This window comes from Mobula hypostoma, chromosome 11 (genome assembly GCF_963921235.1).
Source record: "Mobula hypostoma chromosome 11, sMobHyp1.1, whole genome shotgun sequence".
In the NCBI taxonomy this organism is placed as follows: domain Eukaryota; kingdom Metazoa; phylum Chordata; class Chondrichthyes; order Myliobatiformes; family Myliobatidae; genus Mobula; species Mobula hypostoma.
The window spans coordinates 95,037,400-95,062,940 of NC_086107.1; the positions used below are offsets into that span (position 1 = coordinate 95,037,400).

General features: G+C 50.5%; 1 protein-coding gene across 1 annotated transcript in view; it reads left to right on the plus strand.

Annotated features, from left to right (window-relative positions):
* The window catches only part of pelo (pelota mRNA surveillance and ribosome rescue factor), a 31,189-nt gene continuing 5,648 nt past the window's right edge, over positions 1 to 25,541 (plus strand). Inside the window, exons 1-11 of the mRNA XM_063062562.1 lie at positions 1 to 88; positions 1,803 to 1,895; positions 3,745 to 3,895; positions 6,679 to 6,769; positions 13,443 to 13,606; positions 13,990 to 14,050; positions 14,643 to 14,804; positions 16,613 to 16,659; positions 17,647 to 17,720; positions 21,905 to 21,976; positions 23,379 to 23,453. Of these exons, the coding sequence (XP_062918632.1) occupies positions 48 to 88; positions 1,803 to 1,895; positions 3,745 to 3,895; positions 6,679 to 6,769; positions 13,443 to 13,606; positions 13,990 to 14,050; positions 14,643 to 14,804; positions 16,613 to 16,659; positions 17,647 to 17,720; positions 21,905 to 21,976; positions 23,379 to 23,453 (1,031 nt within the window). The 5' untranslated portion in view covers positions 1 to 47. The remainder of the gene's footprint in view (positions 89 to 1,802; positions 1,896 to 3,744; positions 3,896 to 6,678; positions 6,770 to 13,442; positions 13,607 to 13,989; positions 14,051 to 14,642; positions 14,805 to 16,612; positions 16,660 to 17,646; positions 17,721 to 21,904; positions 21,977 to 23,378; positions 23,454 to 25,541) is intronic.

Sequence of the window (25,541 nt, forward strand, 5' to 3'; positions counted from 1 at the left end):
GGCCGCGGCGCGTGCCTGGCCGGGTGTCCGGGAGCCGGAGGTCCACCATGAAGCTCCTCAGCAAAATGATCGAGCGGGACAACTCGGGGTGAGGCGCGGCGGTTACCGAGCAACAGGGTGGGGCTGGGGAGGAGGGGGGTGGCTGTATCGGTCTAGTGACCTCCGCCCTCGGTCCGGCGTGGTGTAATTTCCCCTGAATGACGTTCCACAGTCTCCACCGGGCAGAAGATACTCCCTGGTTCCCTGCTCCCTCTTTAGGTTTTCCCGGGGATCCCTTCTGCCCCACTTCCAGTTTTCCCAGTTTACCTGGGTTCTACCTACTCCACTTCCATTTTCCCTGAATTTTCCTACCCCGCTTCTGGTTTACTTATCCTGCTTCCGGTTTTCCTACGTTTTCTGTTGCCCCACTTCCGGTTTTCATGTTTCACCCCTCCTGACCCACTTGCCCCTCTTCCAACCCCCCCCCCTTTCCCTCTCCTGTGTCCTGGGTTTCGCAGTTTTCACATGCCCTACTTTCCAGTTCCCACTGTCCCACTTCCTATTTTCCACAGCCCACTTCCAGGTTTCCCTGCTCAGCTTTCCAGTTTTTCCAGCTCTGGCCTCCAGTTTTCCTCGTTCCCAGTCTTGCCTGCATTTTGACCCTGGCCCTTCTGATTTTTGCCAGGCTCTCCCCACTGATTCCTCTGCCCCCTCACTCCCCCCCCCCCACAAACTATCTGCTCCCTCCCTCTTGACCCCAGCAAGGGGGAGATTGGTGATGGACACGTTCTTGCTCTTGTCCACATCAATGGCACTGAAGCTGAGAGTGTAGGGAGCTTCAAGTTCCCAAGTGAACATCTCCAACAACATCCCCAGATCCAACCATGTTGATGCCATAACCAAACAAAAACACACCAATGCCTCCATTTCCTGAGGAGGCTAAAGACATTTGACATTTTTTGCTATCAGCCCTCACCAATTTTTATCAATGCACCGCAGAAAGCATCCTGTCAGGGTGCGGCAGAGCTGGGTATGGCAACAGCTCAGAGATTCGTGGACACAACTCGGCACACCATGCCTCCCCTCCTCAGTAAAGCAGCCAGCACAATCAAAGATCCCACCCACTCTGGGCATTCTCTCTTCTCTCCCCTCCCACTGGGCAGGAGATACGAAAGCCTGAAAGTACATCCCGCTAGCTTTTACTCTGTCGTTATGGACCATTCAGAAATCTGATGGCAGAGGGGAGGAAGCTCAAAAGTTCAAACTAAATTTATTATCAAGGTCACCATATACTGCCCTGCGATTCGCTTTCATGCAGGCATTCACAGTAGAGAAATAGAGTCAAGGAAGAGCTACACACTAACAAAGACTGTTCCTCAAACGATGAGTGTGGTTCTCCAGGCTGCTGTACCTCCACCATGATGGTGGTAGTGAGAAGAGAGGATGTCCCAGATGGTGACAGTCCTTGATAATGGATCCCTTCTTGAGGCACTACTTGGAGGTGTCCTCGATGGTGGGACTGTTTGTGCTGGTGATGGATCCAGCTGAGTCTACAGTCCTCTGCAGCCTCTTGCGATCCTGTGATTTGGAGCCAACATAGAGGTGGAGATGCAGCCAGCTGGAATGCCCTCCACCACCCATTTGATGAGCCTTTGGTGAGCTCCAGAATCTGCTCAGACTCCTAATGAGGTATGGCCGCCAGCCTGCCTTCTTCATGATTCCATCGCTGTGTTCAGACCAGGATAGATCCTGTGAGCTGTTGATGCCCTGAACTGTACCTCAGTACGTGTGACAGTAACAGCCAATTTCTTTCCCCCCGTTAGCCAGGTGACTCTGATGCCAGAGGAGGCTGAGGACATGTGGCACACCTACAATCTCCTCAACGTGAACGACAGCTTGAGGGCTTCCACCATCAGGTGCGCAAAGCGTCTGGGAGTGAGGGGAGGCTGTGCTGAGGAGGTGGGCGTTACTCTGCCGGAATTGATGCAGGTGTATAGGGTGATAAGAATCATAGATCAAGCAGACAGCCAGAGACCTTTTTCCAGGCTGTCAGGGGCTCATAGGACAGGGCATAACTTTAAGGTGATTGGAGGAAGGTATAAGGTGGTATGTTTTGTTTTTACACAGAGAGTGTTGAGGGTGTGGAACGTGCTCCCAGGGATGGTGGTAGAGGCCAATACATTAGGGACACTTAAGGCTCAAATTCAAGTTTCATTGTCTTTTCCATGGGAAACAGCCAACTAAATGAAACAGGGTTAGTCCGGAGCCAAAGTACCAACAGTCATACACAACACAAGGCACATATAGCACATAGAAGCTAGCAGTAAAAATATGGTCCAAGTCCCTGAGTCCGTGAATGTTGCAACAGTCTGCAATTGAACACAGTACAGATTGTCTTCTGCCGAGCGAACACTGGAGGGCAGCACTGACGCCAGCTTGGTCGCTGTGCCACACCTCTGCCAGCACCGACACAGACTCCCCTCTCCTGGCGGGTGCAAACGGGTGACACCGTGGCTTGAGGTCTCGTCCTCACCAGAACCGAGGCCACGCAGCTTCCCCCGCCGTGAATTGGGCTTGCAGCATTCCACATTACCACTGCGATCACAAGAAAAGCGACTAAGACGATCACCTGCTGCTAGAATGCACACTGCCTTCGCGCATCGACTCCAACGTCTCTCTGTAGCCGGCGGCAACACTGTCCACACAAGTGCAGCTCGCTGATGGGGTAGACCCGCAGTCCAGAGGCAGCACCATCTTGCCAGAAAACAGGCACGTGAATGAAAGTAAAATGGAGGGCTACGTGGTAGGGAAGCATTAGATTGGGTTTGAAGTTGGCTTAAAGGTCGATACAACTTTATAATCCTGCACTGTTCTGTGTTCCATGTTCACTCTTCACAAGGTCAGACCGTATTTGGAGTAGTGTGAGCCCTATATCCAAGGAAGGATCTGTGAACCCTGGAGAGAGTCCAGAGGAACTTCACAGGAATGATCCCAGGGATGAAAGAGTTAATGTTTGAGGAGCGTTTGATGTATGTTACAGAGTTCGGAAGGATAAAGGGAGGGGGAATTCTTCTGAAACCTCCCGGATGTTGAAAGGCCTGGGTAGAGTGGGCGTCTCCATCAGAGGGAGAATCTGGGATCCGAGGGCGCAGCTTCGGAACGGGGGGACATCCATTTAGAACGGGGATGAGGGTGAACTACTTCAGCCAGAGGGTGCTCCATCTGTGGAATTTGTTGCCACAAGGGGTGGGGGACTCCGAGTCACTGGGTGTATTTAAAGCGGCAGTTGATAGGTTTTTGACTAGTAAAGGTGGTGGGGTGACGGTTAAGCATTATGGGAAGAAGGTGGGAGAATGGGTTCTCCAGTCATTATTGAATGGGGGAGCAGACTCGACAAGCCAAATGGTCTAATTCTGCTCCTGTGTTTTATGATCCTTTCCCTAATGTCTGCCACTGATATTTAACCAGATGAGTTCTCTCTCTGAGCCCACTGTCCGGGACACCGCAGAACAATACAGCCACTTTCCTCCTCCCCACAATTGAAGACATCTTCAAGAGATTTGTATACGAATTCAGTAGGGAGCTCCTCCCGCACTGTCCCATCATGATCTTCTGGGAAGATGGGAAGAAAGAGAATGGTGGGGTGAAAGACAGGACTAATGCCACTGACTCTCCAGTCCTCTGGGTCTTCGCCTGAGGGTCAAGAGGGCAGAACTGGAGCCTGTGACTGACCCGCACGGTCTCATTAAATCCCCCCTCCCCCAGGAAGGTGCAGACGGAATCGGCGACGGGCAGCGTAGGCAGTAATCGCGTCCGCACGACCCTCACCATCTGCGTGGAGAACATCGACTTTGACGTCCAGGCATGCATGCTGAGAGTGAAAGGGACCAACATCCAGGAGAACGAGTACGTGAAGGTGAGTGGGCACTGGGATCACGGGCTCCCCGGAATGAGCTGCAACATTGGATTTGATCTGGGGTGGGGGTGATAAATAGAATGATAGATAGTGAGTTACAAGCTGGGATCTAATCCAGGGGTTCGGAGATTTATATATAGAATAACAGATTCCTGGGAGTGGGTTATAGGCTGGGATTTATTCCAGAAGTTTGGGGGGGGCGGGGAGTTACATGTAAAATAACATCCCTGGGGGAGGGTTATAGGGTGTGTGCGCACGCGCGCAATTCGGTGAAGGGATTTAGAATGTATGTCTAGTGCACATTCTGGAGCAGAGGGTGGCAGTAATGCACCATTAAGCTGGATGCCAACCGCCGTAAAACGAGATACAGACAGACAGACAGGGTTATAGGCTGAGATCTAATCCAGGGGTTTGGGGTTGGTTTATAAATAGAATAACAGATCCCTGGGAGTGGGTTAAAGACTGGGATCTGATCCAGGGGTTGGGGGATTTATATATAGAACAACAAACAGATCCCTGGGAGTAGATTACAGGCTGGGATCTAATCCAGAGATTTGAGGGTGGTTTATAGAGTGCCTATAAAAAGTATTCACCCTCCTTAGAAGTTTTCATGTTTTATTGTTTTACAACATCAAATCACAGTGGCTTTTTGACAGTAATCAACGGGGGGAAAGAACTCTTTCATGACAAAGTGAAAGCAAATTTCTGCAAATTGGTCTAAATTTATTACAATTATTAAACACAAAATAATTGATTGTATAATTACTCAACCCCTTCAAGTCAGTGTTTAATAGATACTTTGGCAGCAATGACAGCCTCGAGTTTGTGTGGATAGGTTTCTATCAGCTTTGCACCCTGCAATTTACCTCATTCTTCTTTACAAAACTGCTCATGCTCTGTCAGATTGCATGGGGATAGTGAATGAACAGCCTTTTTCAAGTCCAGACACAAATTCTCAATTGGATTGAGTCCTGGACTCTGACTTGGCCACTCCAGGACATTAACTTTGTTGTTTTTAAGCCATTCCTGTGTAGCATGGGGGTCATTGTTTTGCTAGAAAACAAATCTCCCAAGTTGCAGTTTTCTTGCAGACTGCATCAGGTTTTCCTCCAGGATTTCCCGGTATTTTGTTGCATTCATTTTGCCCTCTACCTTCACAAGCCTTCCAGGGCCTGCTGCAGTGAAGCATCCCCACAGCATGATGCAGCATACTTCAGGGTAAGAATGCTGTGTTTTTGACGATGTGCTGTGTTTTTACGCCAAACATAGTGGATAGTCTGATGGTCAAAAAGTTCAGTTTTGGTTTTACCAGACCATAAGAACCTTCTTCCAACTGACTTAGTCTCTCACATGCCTTCTTGCAAACTCTAGCCGAGATTTCATGTGAGGTTTTTTTCAACAGTGGCTTTCTTCTTGCCACTCTGCCATAAAGCTGTAACTGGTGAAGCACCTGGGCAACAATTGTTGTGTGTGCAGTCTCTCCCATCTCAGCCACTGAAGCTTGTAACTCCGCTAGAGTTGTCATAGGTCTCTTGGTGGCCTCCCTCACTAGTCCCCTTCTTGCACGAGCACTCAGTTTTTGAGAACAGCCTGCTGTAGGCAGATTTATAGCTGGGCCAATTTCCTTCCATTTCTTGATGATTGACTTAACTGCAAAGGATATTCAGTGACTTGGAATTTTTCTTGTATCCATCTCCTAACTTGTGCTTTTCAATAACCTTTTTCCAGAGTTGCTTTGTCTTTGCGGTGTAGTTTTTGTCAGGATAATCTCACCAACATTTGAACCTTCTAGCTACAGGTGTATTTTTACTACAGTCAATTGAAACACCTTGACTGCATACAGGTGATCTCCATTTACCTAATTAAGTGACTTCTAAAACCAATTGGCTGCACCAGTGATGATTTGGAGTGTCATATTAAAGGAGGTGAATACTTAAGCATTCAATTATTTTGTGTTTTATACAGGTTTCCCCCACTATCCGAAGGTAGAGCGTTCCTATGAAACCGTTCGTAAGCCGAAATGGCGTAAAGCGAAGAAGCAATTACCATTAATTTATATGGGATCATTTTTTGAGCGTTTCCAGACCCAAAAAAATAACCTACCAAATCATTACCAAATAGCACATAAAACCTAAAATAACACTAACATATAGTAAAAGTAGGAATGATATGATAAATGCACAGTCTATATAAAGTAGAAATAATGTATGTACAGTGTAGTTTCACTTAACAGAATCCGGAAGATTGAGCCAAAACCGAGTTGTAGAAAAAAATCAGCACGTACACGCATGCGCACGTCATGTATGTGCACATGACGCATGCGCACACACCTGCCCGCAAAAGGCTTCACGGTCATGGTAGTCTTTCTCAGGATAAACACAAGTTTAAAGCAGGCGTCTTTTTTCATAAAAGCAAAAATCTTCTTTCGGTTAGCGAAAACAGGGACTAATGTAGGTCTTTCGTAAAAGCGAAGTGGCGTAAAGTGAACATTCGTAAAGCAGGGGACACCTGTATTTGTAATTAATTTAGATCACTTTGTAAAGATCTGTTTTCACTTTGACACTAAAGAGTCTTTTTCTGTTGATCAGTGTCAATAAAGGCCAAATCAAATCCACAGTGACTCAATGTTGTTAAACAATAAAATATGAAAACTTGCGGCGGGGTGGGGGGGGGTGGAGGCAGGTTGAAAACCTTTTATAGACACCGTATATAGGTTAACAGATCTGAGTTGCAGCTGACTTGAATGAGTGTGTACCTTCCCCTTCCTCCCCACCCACACACAGATGGGTGCCTACCACACCATCGAGCTGGAGATGAACCGGAAGTTCACGCTGGCCAAGAAGCAGTGGGACAGTGTGGTTTTGGAGCGGATTGGTGAGTCAGCTGTGAGGCAGCTGGGGATGGGGGTTCCTGCAGTCATTCCCACTGGCAGTTCGGCAGTGCCAATGTCCTCACTTACTCTTTGCACTTTGAGACAGACCCCATGCTTTCTCTTCTCCACCTCCCTGCCACTCCCTCACTCCTCCTTCCACACTCCCCCCCCTTGCTCCATCTCCCAACATTGCTGCTCCCTTTATCCTCTCTCCCTCTCAACTCTCTCACCCTCCCCCTCCCTCTAACCTGTGCCTCCTCTCTCTTGGTCCACCGTACTTTCTTTCTGACTTATCTCTTTCTATCTCTCATCCAACCCACTCACTCCCTCTATTCCACTCTGTCTCTCAATCATCCCTTCTCTCCCTCCCTCTCTCTATAGTTCACACCCCTCTGTCATGCTCACCCCTCCTCCCTCTCTCTTGCTCACCTCCCCCACTTCTCCCTCTTGCTCACCCTACCCCCCTCTCTTCCTTCCTCCCCGTCATCCCCTCTCACTTTCTGCTTCTCCCCTTCCTTTGGGGACATTCCACTACAGCGTGTTTCTCTTGATCTGGGACATCGGAGACTTGGGGAACTGTGGACTTTTGTTCTCCTGAGTTGTGAGATATGCTGGGGCCTGAGTGTGCACGTCTTAAGGTTACGACTGTATGGGGTGTTGGAAAGCAAAGTGGAGTTTACTGTCATTTGCACGTGTCTGTGTGTGCACAGGTGCCATGAGAAACTTACTTTCCACAGCATCACAATCACAGAGCATCAGACTCTGTCTCCACTTCTCAATAAAGCAGTCAGTATTGTCAAAGACCCCATTCACCCCAAACATTCTCTCTTCTCCCCCCCCCCCACCATCGGGGCGAGGATACAAAAACTTGAAAGCACTACCAGCAGGTTCAAGGTAGCTTCGACCCCGCTGTTAGAAGTCCTTTGGACGGTTCCCTAGACAGATACGACTTTTGACCTCACCGTGGCTCTTGTACTGGTGCCAGTGAACCACAGCGATGCTGTGTGGGTTGTGGACAATATGTCTACCTACCCTTCAATATATACCTCTTTTGAATTACTGTCCCTGCAATGTGCCTCTGAGCAATGTGCTTTAAAATCAACTTAATGATCTACAGATTTCATGAAAGTCTCAGCAGACCAGGCAAGCACAGCACTTTTAAATGGACACAGGTTCACCGCCATGGCTGGCGGGGGGGTGGAGGGTGGGGGGGAAGGACTCCGAACTGGGCTGAAACGCAGAGGAATGAGGTCCCCTGGATCCAGCATCTCAGCAAATGTGTAGTCGCTGGAGAACAAAACTGAGGACCTGATGGCAAGATTGCTGCGTCGGAGGGAAATGAGAGACTGTTGTATTCTGTGTCTGAGTGATTCATGGCTATCTCCTAGCACACCAGGTTCAGCGATCAAACTAGGAGGCTTGTCGATTTTCCATATGGACTGCAATGCTGATTCGGAAAAGGTAAAAGGTGGAGGTGTGTGCTCCGATGTGGTGGTTTTGTCGAACACCTAACGGTCAAATGCTGTCTATTCTATTTACCCTGGGAGTTCTCCTCCATAATCCTGACCGCTGTTGACATACCACCAGTGGCTGACTATAATCAAGTGCGTGATGCATCTCCAAACGAGAAACAGTCCATCCCTACACATTTCAAATCATAGTCAGGGACTTCAGCCGGATCCCTGCCCAGTCACCATCAGCATATAACCTATAGCACACACTAGATCACTGTTATACTAAGATACAGAATGCCTACCTTTCCATGCCCAGACTGCATTTCGGTAAATTGGATCACTTGGTTGTCCTTCTACCTGCATATAGGCAGTCGCTAAAGAGCAAGGCTCTGGGGATCAGGACGAGGAAGAGGTGGTCATGAGAGGCCGAGGAGCAACTAGGGATTGTTTCGAGTCGGTGGACAGGGCCGTGTTGAAGGACTCACCTGTCGATCTGAATGAATGCACCATGGTTGTAATGGACTTCTATTAAAACAGTTGTAGATGAGTGTGCCCCCACAATATCGTTCAGCATCTACCCCAATCAAAAGTCCTGGAGGAACTATGAGATGCACAATCTGCTGAGGGTCAGATCAGAGACATTCGAGTAAGATGACCAAGAAAGTTATAAGAGGTCCAGGTATGATCTCCAGAAAGCCATCTCAAGGGCAAAGTGGCAATTTCGGACTGAACCTGAATCAACAAAGGATGCTCAACAGTTGTACCGGGGCTTGAATGCTATCATCTCTTATAAAGTTAAGTCAAGTGATATAGATGATGGCTGGCCTTCGTTTCCAGATGAGCTCAATGCCTTTGACTGTCAAAACATGGATGAACCATCACAAGGTCCCGCAGCCCCCAATAATCCTATGATTTCAGTCTCAGGACTCAGGAGAGTGAACCCATGGGAGGCATCCAGCCCAGGCGGGATAACCGGCCAAGTACTCAAGACCTACACTGATAACTGACTGGAGTGTTCACTGAGATCTTTAACCTCTCGCTTTGATGGTCTGAGGTACTCATCTGCTTCAAGCAGGCTTCAGTTACACTGGTGCCCAAGAGGAACGTCACTTACATCCACAGTGACGGAAGTGTTTTGAGAGGTTGGTAATGAAACTTATCAACCCCTGCCTGAAAAATGACTGAGATCTGCTCCAATTTCCCTATCGAGCAACAGGTCCACAGCAGATACCATCTCGTTTGTTCTTCACCCAAGTCTAGAACATCTGGACAAAAAAGATAATACATCGGGATGCTGTTATCGACTACAGCTCAGCATTCAATATCATCATCCCCTCAAAATTATTCATTTAGCTTCTAGACCTTGGACTCAATTTCTCCTTGTGCAGTTGGATTCTGGATTTCCTCACTTGCAGAAACCAGTCAGTTCAGATTGGCAACACTATCTCCTCCACGATCTCCATCAGCACAGGTGTAACACAAGGCTCTGTGCTTAGCCCCCTGCTCTGTTCACTTTAAACTGTCTAGCTCAGCACAGCTCCAGTGCTGTATTTAAGTTTGCTGACAACACCACTGTTGTAGACCGAATCAAAGGTGGTGATGAATCAGCATATAGGAAGGAGATTGAAAATCTGGCTGAGTGGTGCCATGACAGCAACCTCTCACTCAATGTCAGCAAGACCAAGGAGCTGATTATTGACTTCAGGAGGAGGAATCCAGAGGTCCATGAGCCAGTCCTCATCAGAGGTGGAAAGAGTTAGCACCTTTAAATTCCTTGGTATTATTTTGGAGGAACTGTCCTGGGCCCAGCACATAAGAGTAATTATGAGAAAGCACGGCAGAACCTCTACTTTAAGAGTTTGCAAAGATTCAGCATGACATCTACAACTTCGGCAAACTTTTATGGATGAGTAGTGGAGAGTGTTGGCGCGTGGCCAAGTGGTTAAGGCATTCGTCTAGTGATTTGAAGGTCGCTAGTTCGAGCCTAGGCTGAGGCAGCGTGTTGTGTCCTTGAGCAAGGCACTTAACCACACACTGCTCTGTGACAACACCTGTGCCAAGCTGTATGGGTCCTAATGCCCTTCCCTTGGACAACATCGGCGGTGTGGAGAGGGGAGACTTGCAGCATGGGCAACTGCTGGTCTTCCATACAACCTTGCCCAGGCCTGCGCCCTGGAAACCTTCCAAGGCACAAATCCATGGTCTCACGAGACTAATGGATGCCTATATAAAGTGGAGAGTATATTGATTGGCTGCATCACCTGATATAGAAACACCAATACTCTTGAATGGAAAAATCTTACAAAAAGTAGTGGATACGGCCCAGTCCATCATGGGTAAAGCTCTCCCCACCATTGAACACATCTACGTGAAACACTATCGCAGGAAAGCAGCATCCATCATCAGGGACCCCCACCACCCAGGACATGCTCTCTTCTTGCTGTTGCCATCAGAAAGAAGGTACAGGAGCCTCAGGACTCACACCAGTGGTGCAGGAACAGTTATTACCCCTCACCATCAGGCTCTTGAACCAAAGGGGATAACTTCACTCACCCCCATCATTGAAATGTTCCTACAACCTACAGACTCACTTTCAAGGACTCTTCATCTTATGTTCTTGATTTTAATTTTTTATTTCTTCTTCTTATTGTTTGTTTCTTTTTTATATCTACACAGTCTGTTGTCTCTTGCCACTGTTTGAACACTCAAGTTGGTGCAGTCTTTCATTGATTCTGTTGTGGTTATTATTCTATAGATTTATTGAGTTTGCCCATAAGAAAACAAATCTCAGGGTTGTATATGGTGACAAATATGTACTTTGATAATAAATTTACTTTGAACTTATTGTTTATCTGCACCTCACTTTCTCTGTAGCTGTTCAATTTATTCTGTATTGTTATGGTTTCTGACGAAGGGTCTCAGCCCGAAACGTCGACTGTACCTCTTCCTAGAGATGCTGCCTGGCCTGCTGCGTTCACCAGCAACTTTGATGTGTGTTGCTTGAATTTCCAGCATCTGCAGAATTCCTCGTGTTTGTGTTTTTAAATTATACATAAATTAGTTTGCATATCATAGAGGGCTCAACTAGTTAAATGCCTCACTAAGCTAATCCCTTCACCCTCCACAATGTCCATACAAATCAAGGTAATAAAATGGAAAACTATTTAACAGTTGCAGAGAGGGAGCACAGTACAGGCAGACAATAAGGTGCAAGGACCACAGTGAGGTAGATTGTGAAGTGAAAAGTCCGTCTTATCGTAACTAGCAGATCATTCAATAAAATATAACTGCGGAGTAAAAATGAAAGTAAGTTTAAATTTATTATTAATGCTTATGCCACCATACTCACTGGAATTTAGAAGAATGAGGAGAGATCTCACTGAAACCTATCGAATATTGGAAGGTGTAGATAGAGTGGATGTGGAGAGGATGTTTCCTACGCTGGGGGAGTCTAGGACCAGAGGGCACAGCTGCAGAAAAGAGGGACATCCATTTAGAACAGAGATGATGAGGAATTTCTTTAGCTAGAGGGTGGTGAATCTGTGGAACTCTTTACCACAGGCACTGTGGAGGCCAGGTCATTGGGTGTATTGAAGGCAGGGGTTGATAGGTTCTTGATTAGTCAGGGCTTTGAAGGTTATGGGGAGAAGGCAGTAGAATGGGGTTGATAGGGAAATGGTGGAGCAGACTCGATGGGCTGAATGGCCTAATTCTGCTTCTATGTCCTGTGGTCTTATATGCTACCTTGAGATTCATTTTCTTGCAAGCATGTAGAGGAAAGTAAAGAAAAACAATAGAACTTGTGAAAAACTGTGCATAACAAAGACAGAGACAATGTGCAAAAGAAGACAAATCATGAAAATAGTAAAAAGTAAATGAATAATGTTGAGAATGAGTCACAGAGTCTTTGAAAGTGAATCCATTGGAGTCTGTAGGTTGTGAAGTAGAGGTGAGTGAAGTTATCCACGCTGGTTCAGGATCCTGATGGTTGTGGGGTAATAACTGTTACTGAACCTGGCAGTGTGTGACCTAAGACTCTTGAATCTCTTGCCCAGTGGTAGAAGCTATCCTTAAGCATGCCGGGATGTGCTTTCAGGCGTTTTTATCTTCTGCCCAGTGGGAGGGAGAAGGGAGAGTGTCCGGACTGGGAGGAATCATTGATTCTGCTGACTGCTTCATCGAGGCAGTGGGAAGTGTAGACAGGGTCCACTGTGTCTGCCACCCTCTGCAGTTTCTTTTGGTGACTGGCAGAAGAGTTACTGTACCAAGTCCTGATACATCTGAGTAGGAGCTTTCTGTAGTGCACCGATTTAAAAATCGGTAAGGGTCAAAGAGGACATGCCAATTTTTATCTAGGTGTCCATGTGCGTCTATGGTATCTGTCTCCACCACCCCCACCACCCTTGGAGCTCATTCCAGGTACCTGCCACTCTCTGTGTAAAAAAAAAAGTTCTCCAAGCACCTCCTTTGAACTTATCCCCTTCACACCTTAAACGGATGCTCTCAGTTATTAGACATTTCAAACCTGGGAAAGAGATACCAGACAACTACTCTATCTGCACTTCTCAATCATCTCATAAACTTTTATTTTCTACACAAAGAACACAGTTAGATCAAAGGCAAAGTCCATGATAGCACACAATAGTGTTGGTTTACTGCGGTGGTGATCAGGGTTGTGATTGGGGTCAAGAACCTGCTGGTTGAAGGGAAGTTGCTGATCCTGAACCTGGTGGTGTGGAACTTCAGGCTTCTGTACCTTCTGCCCAGTGGGAGCTGTAGGGAGATGACAAGGCCCGAACGTTGGAGACCTTTGATGGTAGATGTTGCCTTTTTGAGGCAGTACCTCCTGAAGATACTACCGATGGTTAGGGAGGGATGTGGTCCTCTACTCCCTGTGCTTCTAACGTTCCTGCACATTCAGATTGCCATACCAGACCATGATGCAACCAGTGAGGGCACTTCCAACAGTGTATCTGTAGAAGTTTGTTTGTGTTCGGTGACAAACCAAATCTCCTTGAGCTCCTAACCTTAGGACAACCTCACTAGGGGAACTTCCCAGAGTTCTGATCTCGGAATTTCAGGAAGGTGGCAGGGGAAAGTGTTTGACAAATTGGGATGTCCCATGCCGAGCCTCCAGGATGTTCAGAGAGGCAACACTGGGGTGAGGGAGCTGCCTGGGCAATGTGTTCACACCCGTCTCCTCTCTTCTCATTGGCTGCAGAACAGGCATGTGACCCAGCGCAAAATGCAGATGTGGCGGCTGTGGTGATGCAGGAGGGTCTGGCGCACATCTGCTTGGTGACGTCCTGTATGACGGTGCTGAGGGCCAAGGTGGAGAGCACGATCCCCAGGAAACGGAAAGGCAGCTGTTCTCAGCACGACAAGGTGGGGTGGTGGGGTGGTGGGGTGATGGTGGGGGAGGAGAGCGGTGTCTGACACCCAGTCCCAGCAGGAGGGAGGAGGATGGTGTGTCCGGTACGCAGTTCCAGAGGTGGGGAGAGGACGGTGTGGCCAGCACCTGATCCCAGGGGGGTGTGAGAGGGTGGTGTGTCCGATGCCTAGTCCCAAAGGAGTTAGGAAGAGAAAGGTGTGTCTTACACCTGGTTCCGGAGTGGAGGTGGGGAGAGGTCCCAAGTGGGGAGAGGACGGTGTGTTCAATGCCTGGACTTGGAGAAGAGAGGGGAAGGGCGAAGATGGTTTTTGATACCCATGGTGGGCTTGGGGAGTGGACATTCACTCACTGACCTGCTGACCACACTCTGTTCTAGGCCCTGGAGAGGTTCTACGAGTCCGTCATGCAGGGGATCATTCGACACATCAACTTCGATGGTGGGTGTCCTCTCCACCCTCCCTTCCATCACACTCCCCCTCCCCTATTCCCCTCTCTCTCCCCACCCCTGTTCCCCTCTGTCCACCCTCTTCTATCACACTCCCTCTCCTCCATTTCCCTCTCACCCCTATTCCCCTCTCTCCCCCTCCCTCACCCTCTCCTCCCCTCTCTCCCCCACCCTCCCTCTCTCTCTCCCCGTACCCCCTCCTCACTCTCTGTCCCCACCCTTCCCTACTCATTTCCTCTCCCCAGCCTTCTCTCTCTAACCCTCTCTTTCCCCACCTCCCACCACCTCTCCCTCCCCCTATCCCCCACTCTCCCTCTTCTCCTATATCTTCCACTCTCTTCTGTCCCACTCCTCCTCCTTTCCTTATTCTCCTCCCTCTCTCCCCTTTCTCCCTATCTCTCACCCCTCTCCCCCTACCTCTATCCCTTCCCCCTTTCTCACCCCTGCCTCTCCCCTCTTTCTCCCCCGCTTTTCCCCTCTCTCACCCTACCTTCTCTCCTCTTCTCTCTGGCCCCTCTCTCTTCCCCCTTTTCTCTCCCTCCCCAGACTCTGACACGCTGTTCCCTCTCTCCCCCACACCTCAGTGGTGAAGTGCGTGCTGATTGCCAGCCCTGGTTTCGTCAAAGAACACTTCTGCAATTACATGTTTGACCAGGCAGTGAAATCCGATCTCCGGCTCATCCTCGACAACCGCTCCAAGTTCCTACAGGTTCACTCCTCCTCTGGGCACAAGTACGCCCTTAAAGGTGAGCCTCCTAATTGGGGTTAGTCCATGCATTCCACATCAGCCACGTTACCTCTCCCCCATCTACATGTCACTCCCTACTTTCCTGAGTGGGTTTCGTCCATGCACTCCCCATCTGCCACATTACCTCTCCCCCAACTACATGTCACTCCCTACTTTCCTGAGTGGGTTTCGTCCATGCACTCCCCATCTGCCACATTACCTCTCCCCCATCTACATGTTAGGAGTGTGACGGAACACTCCCCTAGGTCCAACAATTCTCAGGAAGCTCGGTGCCGTTCAGGTGCATGCTTGATCGGCTTCCTACCCACCCACCCCCCCCCCCAAAACACCACCTCCCTCCATTGGTTCAACACACTGCGGCCGCTCACCCAAACCTCGTGCCTCTCCTGGCCAGCACCACATGCAGGTTCCCCATACACCCCACAACCCTCTCTCACCGGCTTCACTGTGGCCAGGACTGAATCCTGGATCTCCCTCAACCAACGGCACCATTGGAGCCCCGACACCAGAACAAACAGCAGACAGCCCACACTCAACGTTCCCTTTAACTTTTAGTACAGTTGCGTGGACCCAGCATGGCTCTGAGCAGCACACACAAAATGCTGGTGAGCGCGGCAGGCCAGGCAGCATCTGTAGGAAGAAGTACGGTCGACTTCTTATTTTGTTAATGAAGTCAACGAGCTCAGCATGCGTGCAGGAAGCAGCACCAACGCAGTTGTCGATGTAGCGAAGCAAAAGTGGGGGACGGATGCCAGTATAGGCTTGGAACATGGACTGTTCCACAAAGCCAACAAAAAGGCAGGCGGGAATAGTCCATGTTCCAAGCCTATACTGGCATCCATCCCCCACTTTTCCTTCGCTATCTTAGCAACTGCATTGGCGCTGCTTCCTGCACGCACGCTGAGCTCGTTGACTTCATTAACAGAATAAGAAGTCGACCATACTTCTTCCTATAGATGCTGTTTGGCCTGTCGTGTTCACCAGCATTTTGTGTGTGTTGCTTGAATTTCCAGCATCTGCAGATTTTCTCATGTTATGGCTCCGAGCAGGAAGTTTTTGCCTGAAAATAGTGTGGTGCTATATTTTTGTAATATGCATACTATGAATATTGGATTGAAAATTGAAAAATCGCATACTTTTTATTTTATTTATTATTTGAAGGGTGTAATGGAATACAGTACAACCAAGAAAAGCTTTCACGTTTTGTAAACTTTTACTTGCTGCACGGCAACAAAGGCTAAGTGCACGGGAGCATTTCCGTTACTGAGTGGCCGTGTGCCAGCACAGCTTAGCGGGAACAGTGCTCACATTCACCTTCTCGGAGGTGATTAGGGATGGATGATGAACATAGACAATTTCCCACCTTCGTGAGGGGATGCTTAGGGATGGGTGATAAATGCTGGCAATTTCCAACCTTCCCAAGGGGTTGATTAGGGATGGGCGATAAATGCTGGCAATTTCCAACCTTCCCAAGGGGTTGATTAGGGATGGGCGATAAATGCTGGCAATTTCCATGCCTTCCCAAGGGGGTGATTAGGGATGGGTGATAAATGCTGGCAATTTCCCACCTTCCCAAGGGGGTGATTAGGGATGAGCGATAAATGCTGGGAAGATCCAAATAGCGTCCGATGTGCAGATGGGAACAAAAGGAGCTGAGTCCCCTTGGTAGGGGGGTCTGCGCAGACAGGAGTGGGTATGGGGGTGGGTGGTGGGTGGAGAGGTGAGGTCAACTAATCTTTGGGTGGCATGCGGGGGAGCTGAAAGATTTCAATCAGTGCCTCATATCCTTCCCACTCTGTTTCTCAGAGGTGCTCTGTGATCCCAACGTGACAGGACGACTGGCCAACACGAAGGTGAGGTGTGGGGCTTGGTCTCTGTTATCCTCTCCCTGACTTTGTGAACCCTCCCTCCCCCATTGCCATAAATGCCACCAGTCCTTATGCCCCTCCCTCCTCTACACACCTCCCCATCTCTGACACCCTCCTTCCCCTACACCACTTCCCTTTTCCATGAACCCTACCCACCCCTACACACCTCATCTCTGACACCTTCCTTCCCCTACACACCTCCTCATCTCTGACACCCTCCTTCTCCTACACCCCCCCGTCTCTGTGACCTCTCCCCATCTCTATGAATTCCACCCACCCCTTCACCGTGACTCCTTCCCTCCCCTACTCCCTTGTCGTCTCTGTGATCTCTTACCTCCCCTACACCCCTCCCCATTTCCATCACCCCCTGCCTTACCTAGACCCCTCCCCTCCCCTCCCCCACATCCCTCCCTCACTAACTGATGAGTCCATCCACTTGGAATCAGAGGCTGAAGGATTGTGGAAGTGAAAGTGACAGGAGGGATCATGTGATCGTTGTTTCTAAGGACAGTGTGCGGAAAGGATAGGGAGCAGAGGGGGAAGGAGAGGGAGAATGAGAGAAGGGGTAGAAGGAGGGAGGAGACAACAATGGAGTGGTAGTGGGGGGGAGGGGAGAGGTTGAGAGGAGGAGGAGTGAAGGGAGAAGGAAGGAGCCTGTTAAAAGGGAGGGGTTGAGGAGGGGAGAAAGTAGGGAAGAAGGAGGGAGGGGAAAAAAGGAGAGGGGACTGGAGAGAGAGGGGATTGGAGTGGAACAGAAGGGTGCGAAGGAGGGGAGAGTAGAGAATGAAAGGGGGGAGAAGGAAGGAGGGGTAGGACAGGTAGGGAGGGTGGAGTTCAAGAAGGGGAATAGATGGGGTGGGGAATTGAAGTAGATATCCACCTTGGTTTCCCTTTCCCACACCCCCAGCCCCATTTACATCTATATTCTCTGTACCTACTTAACCTGCCCCTCTCCTTCCCCACCCATAACAGGCAGCTGGGGAAGTGAAAGCGCTGGAAGATTTCTACAAGATGCTGAAACAAGAGCCGGACCGAGCCTTCTACGGGTAGGTGTGGGCGAGAGGAGTCCGTGCGGTGAGGAAGGGGATTCTGTGGGGTGGGTGAGAGACAACTGAGAAGGAGGGCAGAGAAGGGTAAGGGGGGGGGGAATGAAGATAAAGAGAGGAAGGGAGTGTGAGGCAGAAGCTCCCTCCCTCCTCTGCTCCTCCCCCTCCCTCCCCCTCCCTCCCTCTCTCCCCCTCCCTCCCCCCCTCTCCCCCTCCCTCCCCCCCCTCTCTCCCCCTCCCTCCCCCTCCCTCTCTCCCCCTCCCTCCCCCTCTCCCCCTCTCTCCCCCTCTCCCCCTCTCTCCCCCTCTCCCCTCCCTCCCCCTCTCTCCCCCTCTCCCCTCCCTCCCCCTCCCTCCCCCTCTCCCCCTCCCTCTCCCTCTCCCCCTCCCTCCCTCTCCCTCTCCCCCTCCCTCCCCCTCCCTCCCCCTCCCTCCCCCTCCCTCCCCCTCCCTCCCCCTCTCTCCCCCTCCCTCCCCCTCTCTCCCCCTCTCCCCCTCCCTCCCCCTCTCTCCCCCTCTCCCTCTCCCCCTCCCTCCCCCTCTCCCCCTCCCTCCCCCTCTCCCCCTCCTCCCCTCCTCCCTCCCCCTCCCTCCCCCTCCCTCTCTCCCTCCCCCTCCCTCCCTCTCTCCCTCCCCCTCCCTCCCTCTCTCCCTCCCCCTCCCTCTCTCCCTCCCCCTCTCCCTCCCCCTCCCTCCCTCTCTCCCTCCCCCTCCCTCCCCCTCCCTCCCTCTCCCCCTCCCCCCCTCCCTCCCTCTCTCCCTCCCCCCCTCCCTCCCTCTCTCCCTCCCCCCCTCCCTCCCTCTCTCCCTCTCCCCCCCTCCCTCCCTCTCTCCCTCTCCCCCTCTCCCCCTCCCCCCCTCCCTCCCTCTCCCCCTCCCCCTCCCTCCCTCTCCCCCTCCCCCTCCCTCCCTCTCCCCCTCCCCCTCCCTCCCTCCCTCCCTCCCTCCCCCTCCCTCCCTCCCTCTCTCCCTCCCCCTCCCTCCCTCCCTCTCTCCCTCCCCCTCCCTCCCTCCCTCTCTCCCTCCCCCTCCCTCTCTCCCTCCCCCTCCCTCCCTCTCTCCCTCCTCCCTCCCTCCCTCCCTCCCCCTCCCTCCCTCTCTCCCTCTCCCTCCCCCCCTCCCCCTCCCTCCCTCCCTCTCTCCCTCCCCCCCTCCCTCTCTCCCTCCCCCCCTCCCTCTCTCCCTCCCCCTCCCTCCCTCTCTCCCTCCCACTCCCTCCCTCTCTCCCTCACACTCCCTCCCTCTCTCCCTCACACTCCCTCCCTCTCTCCCTCCCTCCCCTCCCTCCCTCCTCCCTCCCTCCCTCCCTCTCTCCCTCCCCCTCCCTCCCTCTCTCCCTCCCCCTCCCCTCTCCCTCCCCCTCTCCCTCCCCCTCCCCTCCCCCCTCCCCCTCCCCCTCCCCCTCCCCCTCCCCCTCCCCCCCTCTCCCCCCTCCTCCCTCTCCCCCCCTCCTCCCTCTCCCTCTCCCTCTCCCCCTCCCCCTCCCCCTCCACCCCCCCTCCCCCTCCCCCTCCCTCCCTCTCTCCCTCCCCCTCCCTCCCTCTCTCCCTCACACTCCCTCCCTCTCTCCCTCACACTCCCTCCCACTCTCCCTCACACTCCCTCCCTCTCTCCCTCACACTCCCTCCCTCTCTCCCTCACACTCCCTCCCTCTCTCCCTCACCCTCCCTCCCTCTCCCTCCCCCTCCCTCCCTCTCCCTCCCTCTCTCCCTCCCTCTCCCTCCCTCTCTCCCTCCCCCTCCCTCTCTCCCTCCCAACTCCCCCTCTTCCTCCCCTTCTCACACCATTTCCCCTCCCCTTCTCTCCCCATTTCCCCTCCCCTTCTCTCCCCATTTCCCCTCCCCTTCTCTCCCCATTCCCCCTTCTCTCCCCACTCCCCCTCCCCTTCTCTCCCCACTCCCCCTCCCCTTCTCTCCCCACTCTCCCTCTCTCTCTCCCCATTCCCTCTCTCCCCCTCCCCCTCTACCCATCCCCCTTCTCTCCCATCCCCCTCTACCCCTACCCTCACTGCCCCCACTCCTCCTCCCCCTCTCCCACCCCCTCCCTCTCTGCCTAAATCACAGCCTCACTGGGCGTGTCTCAGCACAGAATCAGAAGCCCAGGTGTGTTTTCAGAAGTTTGCAACCTCCCAGATACTGGGAAAGAACCAGGGGATTTCTGCCCAGCTGCTTCATTATCGTGGGAGGATCATTAACCCTTTGCTATCAGCCTGATAGGACAATGTGGTGGAAGCTTCACTCCGTCTAACCTCAGGAATGTATGATGGGACAGTATGGAGGCATCTTCACTCTGTGATTGACCCCAGGGAGTGTGTGATGGGATGGTGTGGAGGAACTTCACTCTGTGTTTGACCCAGGAGTGTGTGATGGGACAGTGAGGAGGGAGCTTTGTGTCTGACCCCAGGGAGTGTGTGATGGGATGGTGTGACGGAGCTTCACTCTGTGTCTGTCTCTGTGGGTATGCAATAGGATGGTGAGGAGGGAGCTTCCCTCTGTGATTGATCCTAGGAGTGTGTGATGGGATGGTGTGGAGGAACTTCACTCTGTGTCTGATCCAGGAGTGCGTGATGGGACAGTGAGGAGGGAGCTTCCCTCTGTGGCTATGTCCACACTACGCCGGATAATTTTGAAAACGAAGCTTTTTCTCTTCGTTTTGACCCTCCGTCCACACTGAACCGGCGTTTTTAGCCCCCGAAAACGGAGATTTTCAGAAATGGTCTCCAGAGTGAATAAATCTGAAAACGCCTAATATCTGTTGCAGTGTGTACGGGGTAACCGGAACTTTTTAAAACCACTGTCATGACGTGCCGGAACAAATGGTGGCAGCCCGGCATTTCATTGTTTTCTTCTTCTTATTATTCTTCTTATTATTACTACTTTATTGTCGTCAAAGATTGATACTAGAGTGTACAATCATCACAGCGATATTTGATTCTGTGCTTCGCAGAACCTAACAATTTCAGAACAGACGGCAACGAGACTGAAGCCAGAAGAGTTAGAAATGTACTCACCAAATACTTCGACCCATAGCTTACTGAGTAAATAAGTATACTCACTTTGCCCTGTTTTCTGTCCTTGCTTGTATGAAGGTAAGGACAGAAAACACCCTCCGCCACCTCCAGTTTAAATTCCGTATGGAATATTTTGGAGGATCAAGAACCAAGGTGGTTTACCTATTTATGCAAGTACTGTACTTCTCTGACAATAGATGTGTAACAGCCGAATGTAACATTGTATAGAAATACAAGATAACACTGACGCAGACATGTTTTATACATTTAACAAGGTGCTTTATTAATGCAACAGAGTTAGTCAGTTTTTCAATGTTCATCGTCAGCCGGGTCATACTGCCCGTGAACTCCCTGTCAGTTGCCTCCATACGCTCCAGTCTTTGTTTTTTTTAGTTTTAAATCCTTCTGCGTGAGAGCCAAGAGCAATTCCTTTGAAGTTTTTCTACTTTGTAACTGGACAAACGTGCACCAACTATACCGTTTCCTCTTCGCTTGTTTTCTGTGTGCCCTGCGCATGCCCAGTAGGAGGAGATTTGCCCAAATATCTGTCTAATGTGGACAGAGATATTTTGAAAAACGCTTAGTGTGGACGCCTGTCGTTTTTACTCGAAACCGGCGTTTTCAAAATTATCCGGCGTAGTGTGGACGTAGCCTGTGACTGACCCCAGGAGTGTGTGATGGGACAGTGTGACCTCACCAACCAGGGTTTACTGTTGGTGCAGATGTTAATTTTGGTAATTGCTTCTGTGGTGAAGGGTGTCAAAAGTAACAAAACTAAAACAGTGGTGTTGTGGACCTTGTGGAAGGTAGATGGTCTTTGTAGGTTACAGTGGGGCATTGACAGGACACAGAAGTGGCAGATGGAGTTCAACCTGGAAAAGTGTGAAGTGATTTACCTAGGAAGGTCGAACTTGAGAACAAAGTACAGGTTTAAGGTGAGAAGGGGAAGGTGGAAAAATGCAGGCTTTTCCCATGTAGGAGGCAGTGACATATGGAATGAGCTGCCACAGAAGTGGATAGGCGGCTACAATTAAAAGACACAAAACAAGCACGGACAGGAAAGGTGGGCTAAATACAGGCAGGTGGGAGCAGCTCGGGAGAGCACAGGGGTCAGGAGTTGGCAGAAGGACCTGCTTCCATGGTGTTAATGAATGAATTCTGACCCCTCCCCCAGGGTGAAGCAAGTGGAGAAGGCAAACGAGGCCCTGGCCGTGGAAACCCTCCTCATTTCCGACAGTCTCTTCAGGTGAGTTCACCTGTCACTCCCGTTCCCCTTTCAGTTGCGGGGTTGGGGTGGGTGAGCGTAATTTGCCCAGATCACTCCTGGCCTTCCATGAGAGGGAAAAGAACTTCTCTCACCATGCCGCCTGCACCCCGCCTCTCTCCCCCCACAGCGGACCTGGGGCGAGCGCACAGCAGAATTCCACAAGTGACTGAAGGAGGTGGCTGGTCCCAGGAGAGGAGGGAGGAGTTGTGGAAGGTGAGGTCTTTCTCCTTCCTCCCATCCATCCCACCCTTCCTCTCTTCCCCCTCTCTGAGCCCTCCACAATCCCATTCCCACCATCCCTCCGTCTCTAACCCCTCCTGTCACACCACTGACTCTCCCTTTCCCTCCCTGACACACTCACACTCTCTCTCTCTCTCTCTCACTCTCTGTCTCCCCTTCTCCCCCTCTCCATCACTCCGTCTCTCTCTCCCTTTCTCTGTCTCACACACTCCCTCCTTCCCGTGTCCCAGTCTGCTGAGCTAACCACTGTTGAGTTGTGCTTGTCGGGCCTAGATGAGTACCTTTGATCCCTCTTGCCTTTCATGTCTCCCTGCCAGGGAATTTTCTGTGCCTGGGCTCAAATTGTCTCCCATCCCTCCCCCTTGCGTCCCAGATTTGGAATGAATCCAGATTCCCGGCAACTCTACATAATTGGAATACTCTTCACTAACCCACCAATCCCGCCTTACCCTCCCTGCTCTTTCCCCCCTGCTTGTGTACAGCGAGGTCCCTCCATCCCATTCATGATGTATGTCCTACCCTCTGTCCCTCAACACTCCTCACCATTCACGGTGTGTCCTACCCTCATACACTGAACTCCCTCTGTCCCTCGTTACTCTCCACCATTCAAGGCGTGTCTAACCCTTGTATACCGAGGTCTCTCTGTTTCTCAATAATCCCCACCATTCACTGTGTGTGTCATACCCTTGTATACCGAGGTCTCTGTTCCTCTGTTGTTTGATGTTCTAGTACCAGAACCATGCCGGTGATCCTGCAGTGGGTCTGACCCAGAGGAATACAGAGACAGGAGCTGTACACGGTGATCCCGGTGTGGGTCTGACCCAGGAGAATATGGAGACAGGAACTGCGCCCACATATCCTGGTGGGGGGGGGGTCTGACCCAGAGGAATACAGAGACAGGAACTGTGCATGGTGATTCTGGTGTGGGTCTGACCTGGAGGATACAGGGACAGGAACTGTGCACGGTGATCCCGGTGTGGGTCTGACCCAGGAGATACAGAGACAGGAACTGTGCACGGTGAACCCAGTGTGGGTCTGACCCAGGGGATACTGAGATGGGAAACGTGTGAGCACATGTCTCAGGAGGATACTGAGGCCAGAAACATGAAGACTACTCTTCCTCTTTCTTCCCCTTCAACAGGAGCCAAGACATCGCACAGCGAAATCGCTATGTCAAACTGGTGGACAGCGTGCGTGATAATGGGGGAACTATAAGGTGAGGGAAGCCTGGGCCAAGGCAGGGAGGCTGGGGCAGTCGGGTCCCGGCAGAGGTGGGACGTGTCCCTGTGACCTCGCTGCTGGTCAGATCATCCACTGGCCTTGTATTCATTGGTGTCTTAAAGTTCAAGTTCAAAGTAAATTTATGAGCAAAATACATGTATTTTACCATATACATTGAGATTATTTACCTTTAGACATTTATGTGAAAAAAAGAAATACAATAGATTTTACAAAAATCTATACATAAACAGCTAAAGACCGACAAGCAAATATGCAAAACGAGACAAACTGTGTACAATAAAGTAAAACTGAGAACATGAGGTGTAAAGAGTCTTGAAAAGTGAGTCTGTAAGTTGTAGAATCAGTTCAGGGTAGAGGTGAGTGAAGTTATCCATGCCAGTTCAGGGGACTAATGGTTGGAAGGTTGTCACAGTTCCTGAACCTGGTGGTGTGGGACCAAAGGCTTCTGTATCTCTGACGATGGCAGTAGCAAGAAGAGGACGTGGCCTGGGTGGTGGGGGTCCTTGATGATGGATGCTGCTTTCTTGTGGCTGGGCTCCTTGTAGAGGTATTCAATGGTGGAGAGGACTTTGCCTGTGATGAACTGGACGGTATCCACCACTTAAGAATCATAGAGCCCTACAGCACAGAAACAGGCCCTTTGGCCATCTAGTCCATGTCGAATTGTAATTCTGCTTAGTCCCATCGACCCGGCCTGGACCATAACCCTCCATATCCCTCCCATCCGCGTACTTATCCAAAATTCTTAAATGTTGCAATCAATCCCGCATCCACCACTTCCACTGGCAGCTAATTCCACTCTCTCACCACTTTCTGAGTGACAAGTTCCCCCACAGATTCCTCTTACATATTTCACCTGTCACCTCTAACCTATGACATCTCGTACTAGACTCGTCCAACCTCAGCAGAAAAAGTCTGCTTGGATTTACCCCTATCTATACCCCTCATCATTTTGTGTACCTCTATCACATCTCCCCTCATTCCCCTACACTCCAGGGGATAAATTCCTAATCTGTTCAACTTTTCCCGATAACTCAGGTCCTCAAGTCTTGGCAACATTTTTGCAAATTTTCTCTTTATTATTTCATTCTTATTGACACCTTTCCTGTAGATAGATAACCCGAATTGCTCATAATACTCCAAATTTGACCTCACCAACATCTTATACAACTGCAGTTTAACATCCCAACTCCCTCACTCAGTACCTTGAATTATGAAGGACATGTGCCAAAAGCTCTCTCTACAACCCTATCAACCTGTGATGCCATTTTCAAGGAATTATGTACCTGTATTCCCAGATCCCTCTGTTCTACCCTACCCCTCAGCACCCTACTAATCACTGGTTAAGTCCTAGCCTGGTTTGTCCTCCCAAAGTGCAACATTTCACACTGGTCTGCGTTAAATTCCATCTGCCATTTATCAGCCATTTTTCCAGCTGGTCCCAAGCTTTGGTCGTCTTCCTTGGTGTCCACCACACCCCCAGTCTTGGTGTCATCTGCAAATTTGAATCCAGTTAATCACATTGTTATCCAGATCATTGCTATCGATGACAAACAACAAAGGACTCAGCACCGATCCCTGTGGCACTCCACTAGTCACAGAACTCCAGTCAGAGAGGCAACCATGTATTACCACTCTCTGGTTTCTCTTGTGAAAGCAATATGCAATCCGATTTACTACTCCCATCAGAATGCAAGTGGCTGAGTCCTCAGGACCAGTTCTCACTTGAGGGACTTTGTTAGAGCCTTGCTGAAGTCCATGGAGACTACATCCACTGCCTTACCTTCATCGACTTTCCTGGTAACCTCCTTGAAAATCTCTATAAGATTGGCTAGACACAATCTAAATCATGTTGACTATCCCTAATCAGTCCCTGTCTATCTAAATACTTACGTATCCGGTCTTTTAGAATACTTTCCAGTGACTTACTCATTACTGATGCCAGCCTCACTGGCCTATAATTTCTTGGCTTATTCTTAGAGTCTTTCTTGAACTAGGAAACAGCATTAGCTATCCTCCCATCCTCCAGCACCTCACCTGTTGTTAAGTATGTTTTAAATAT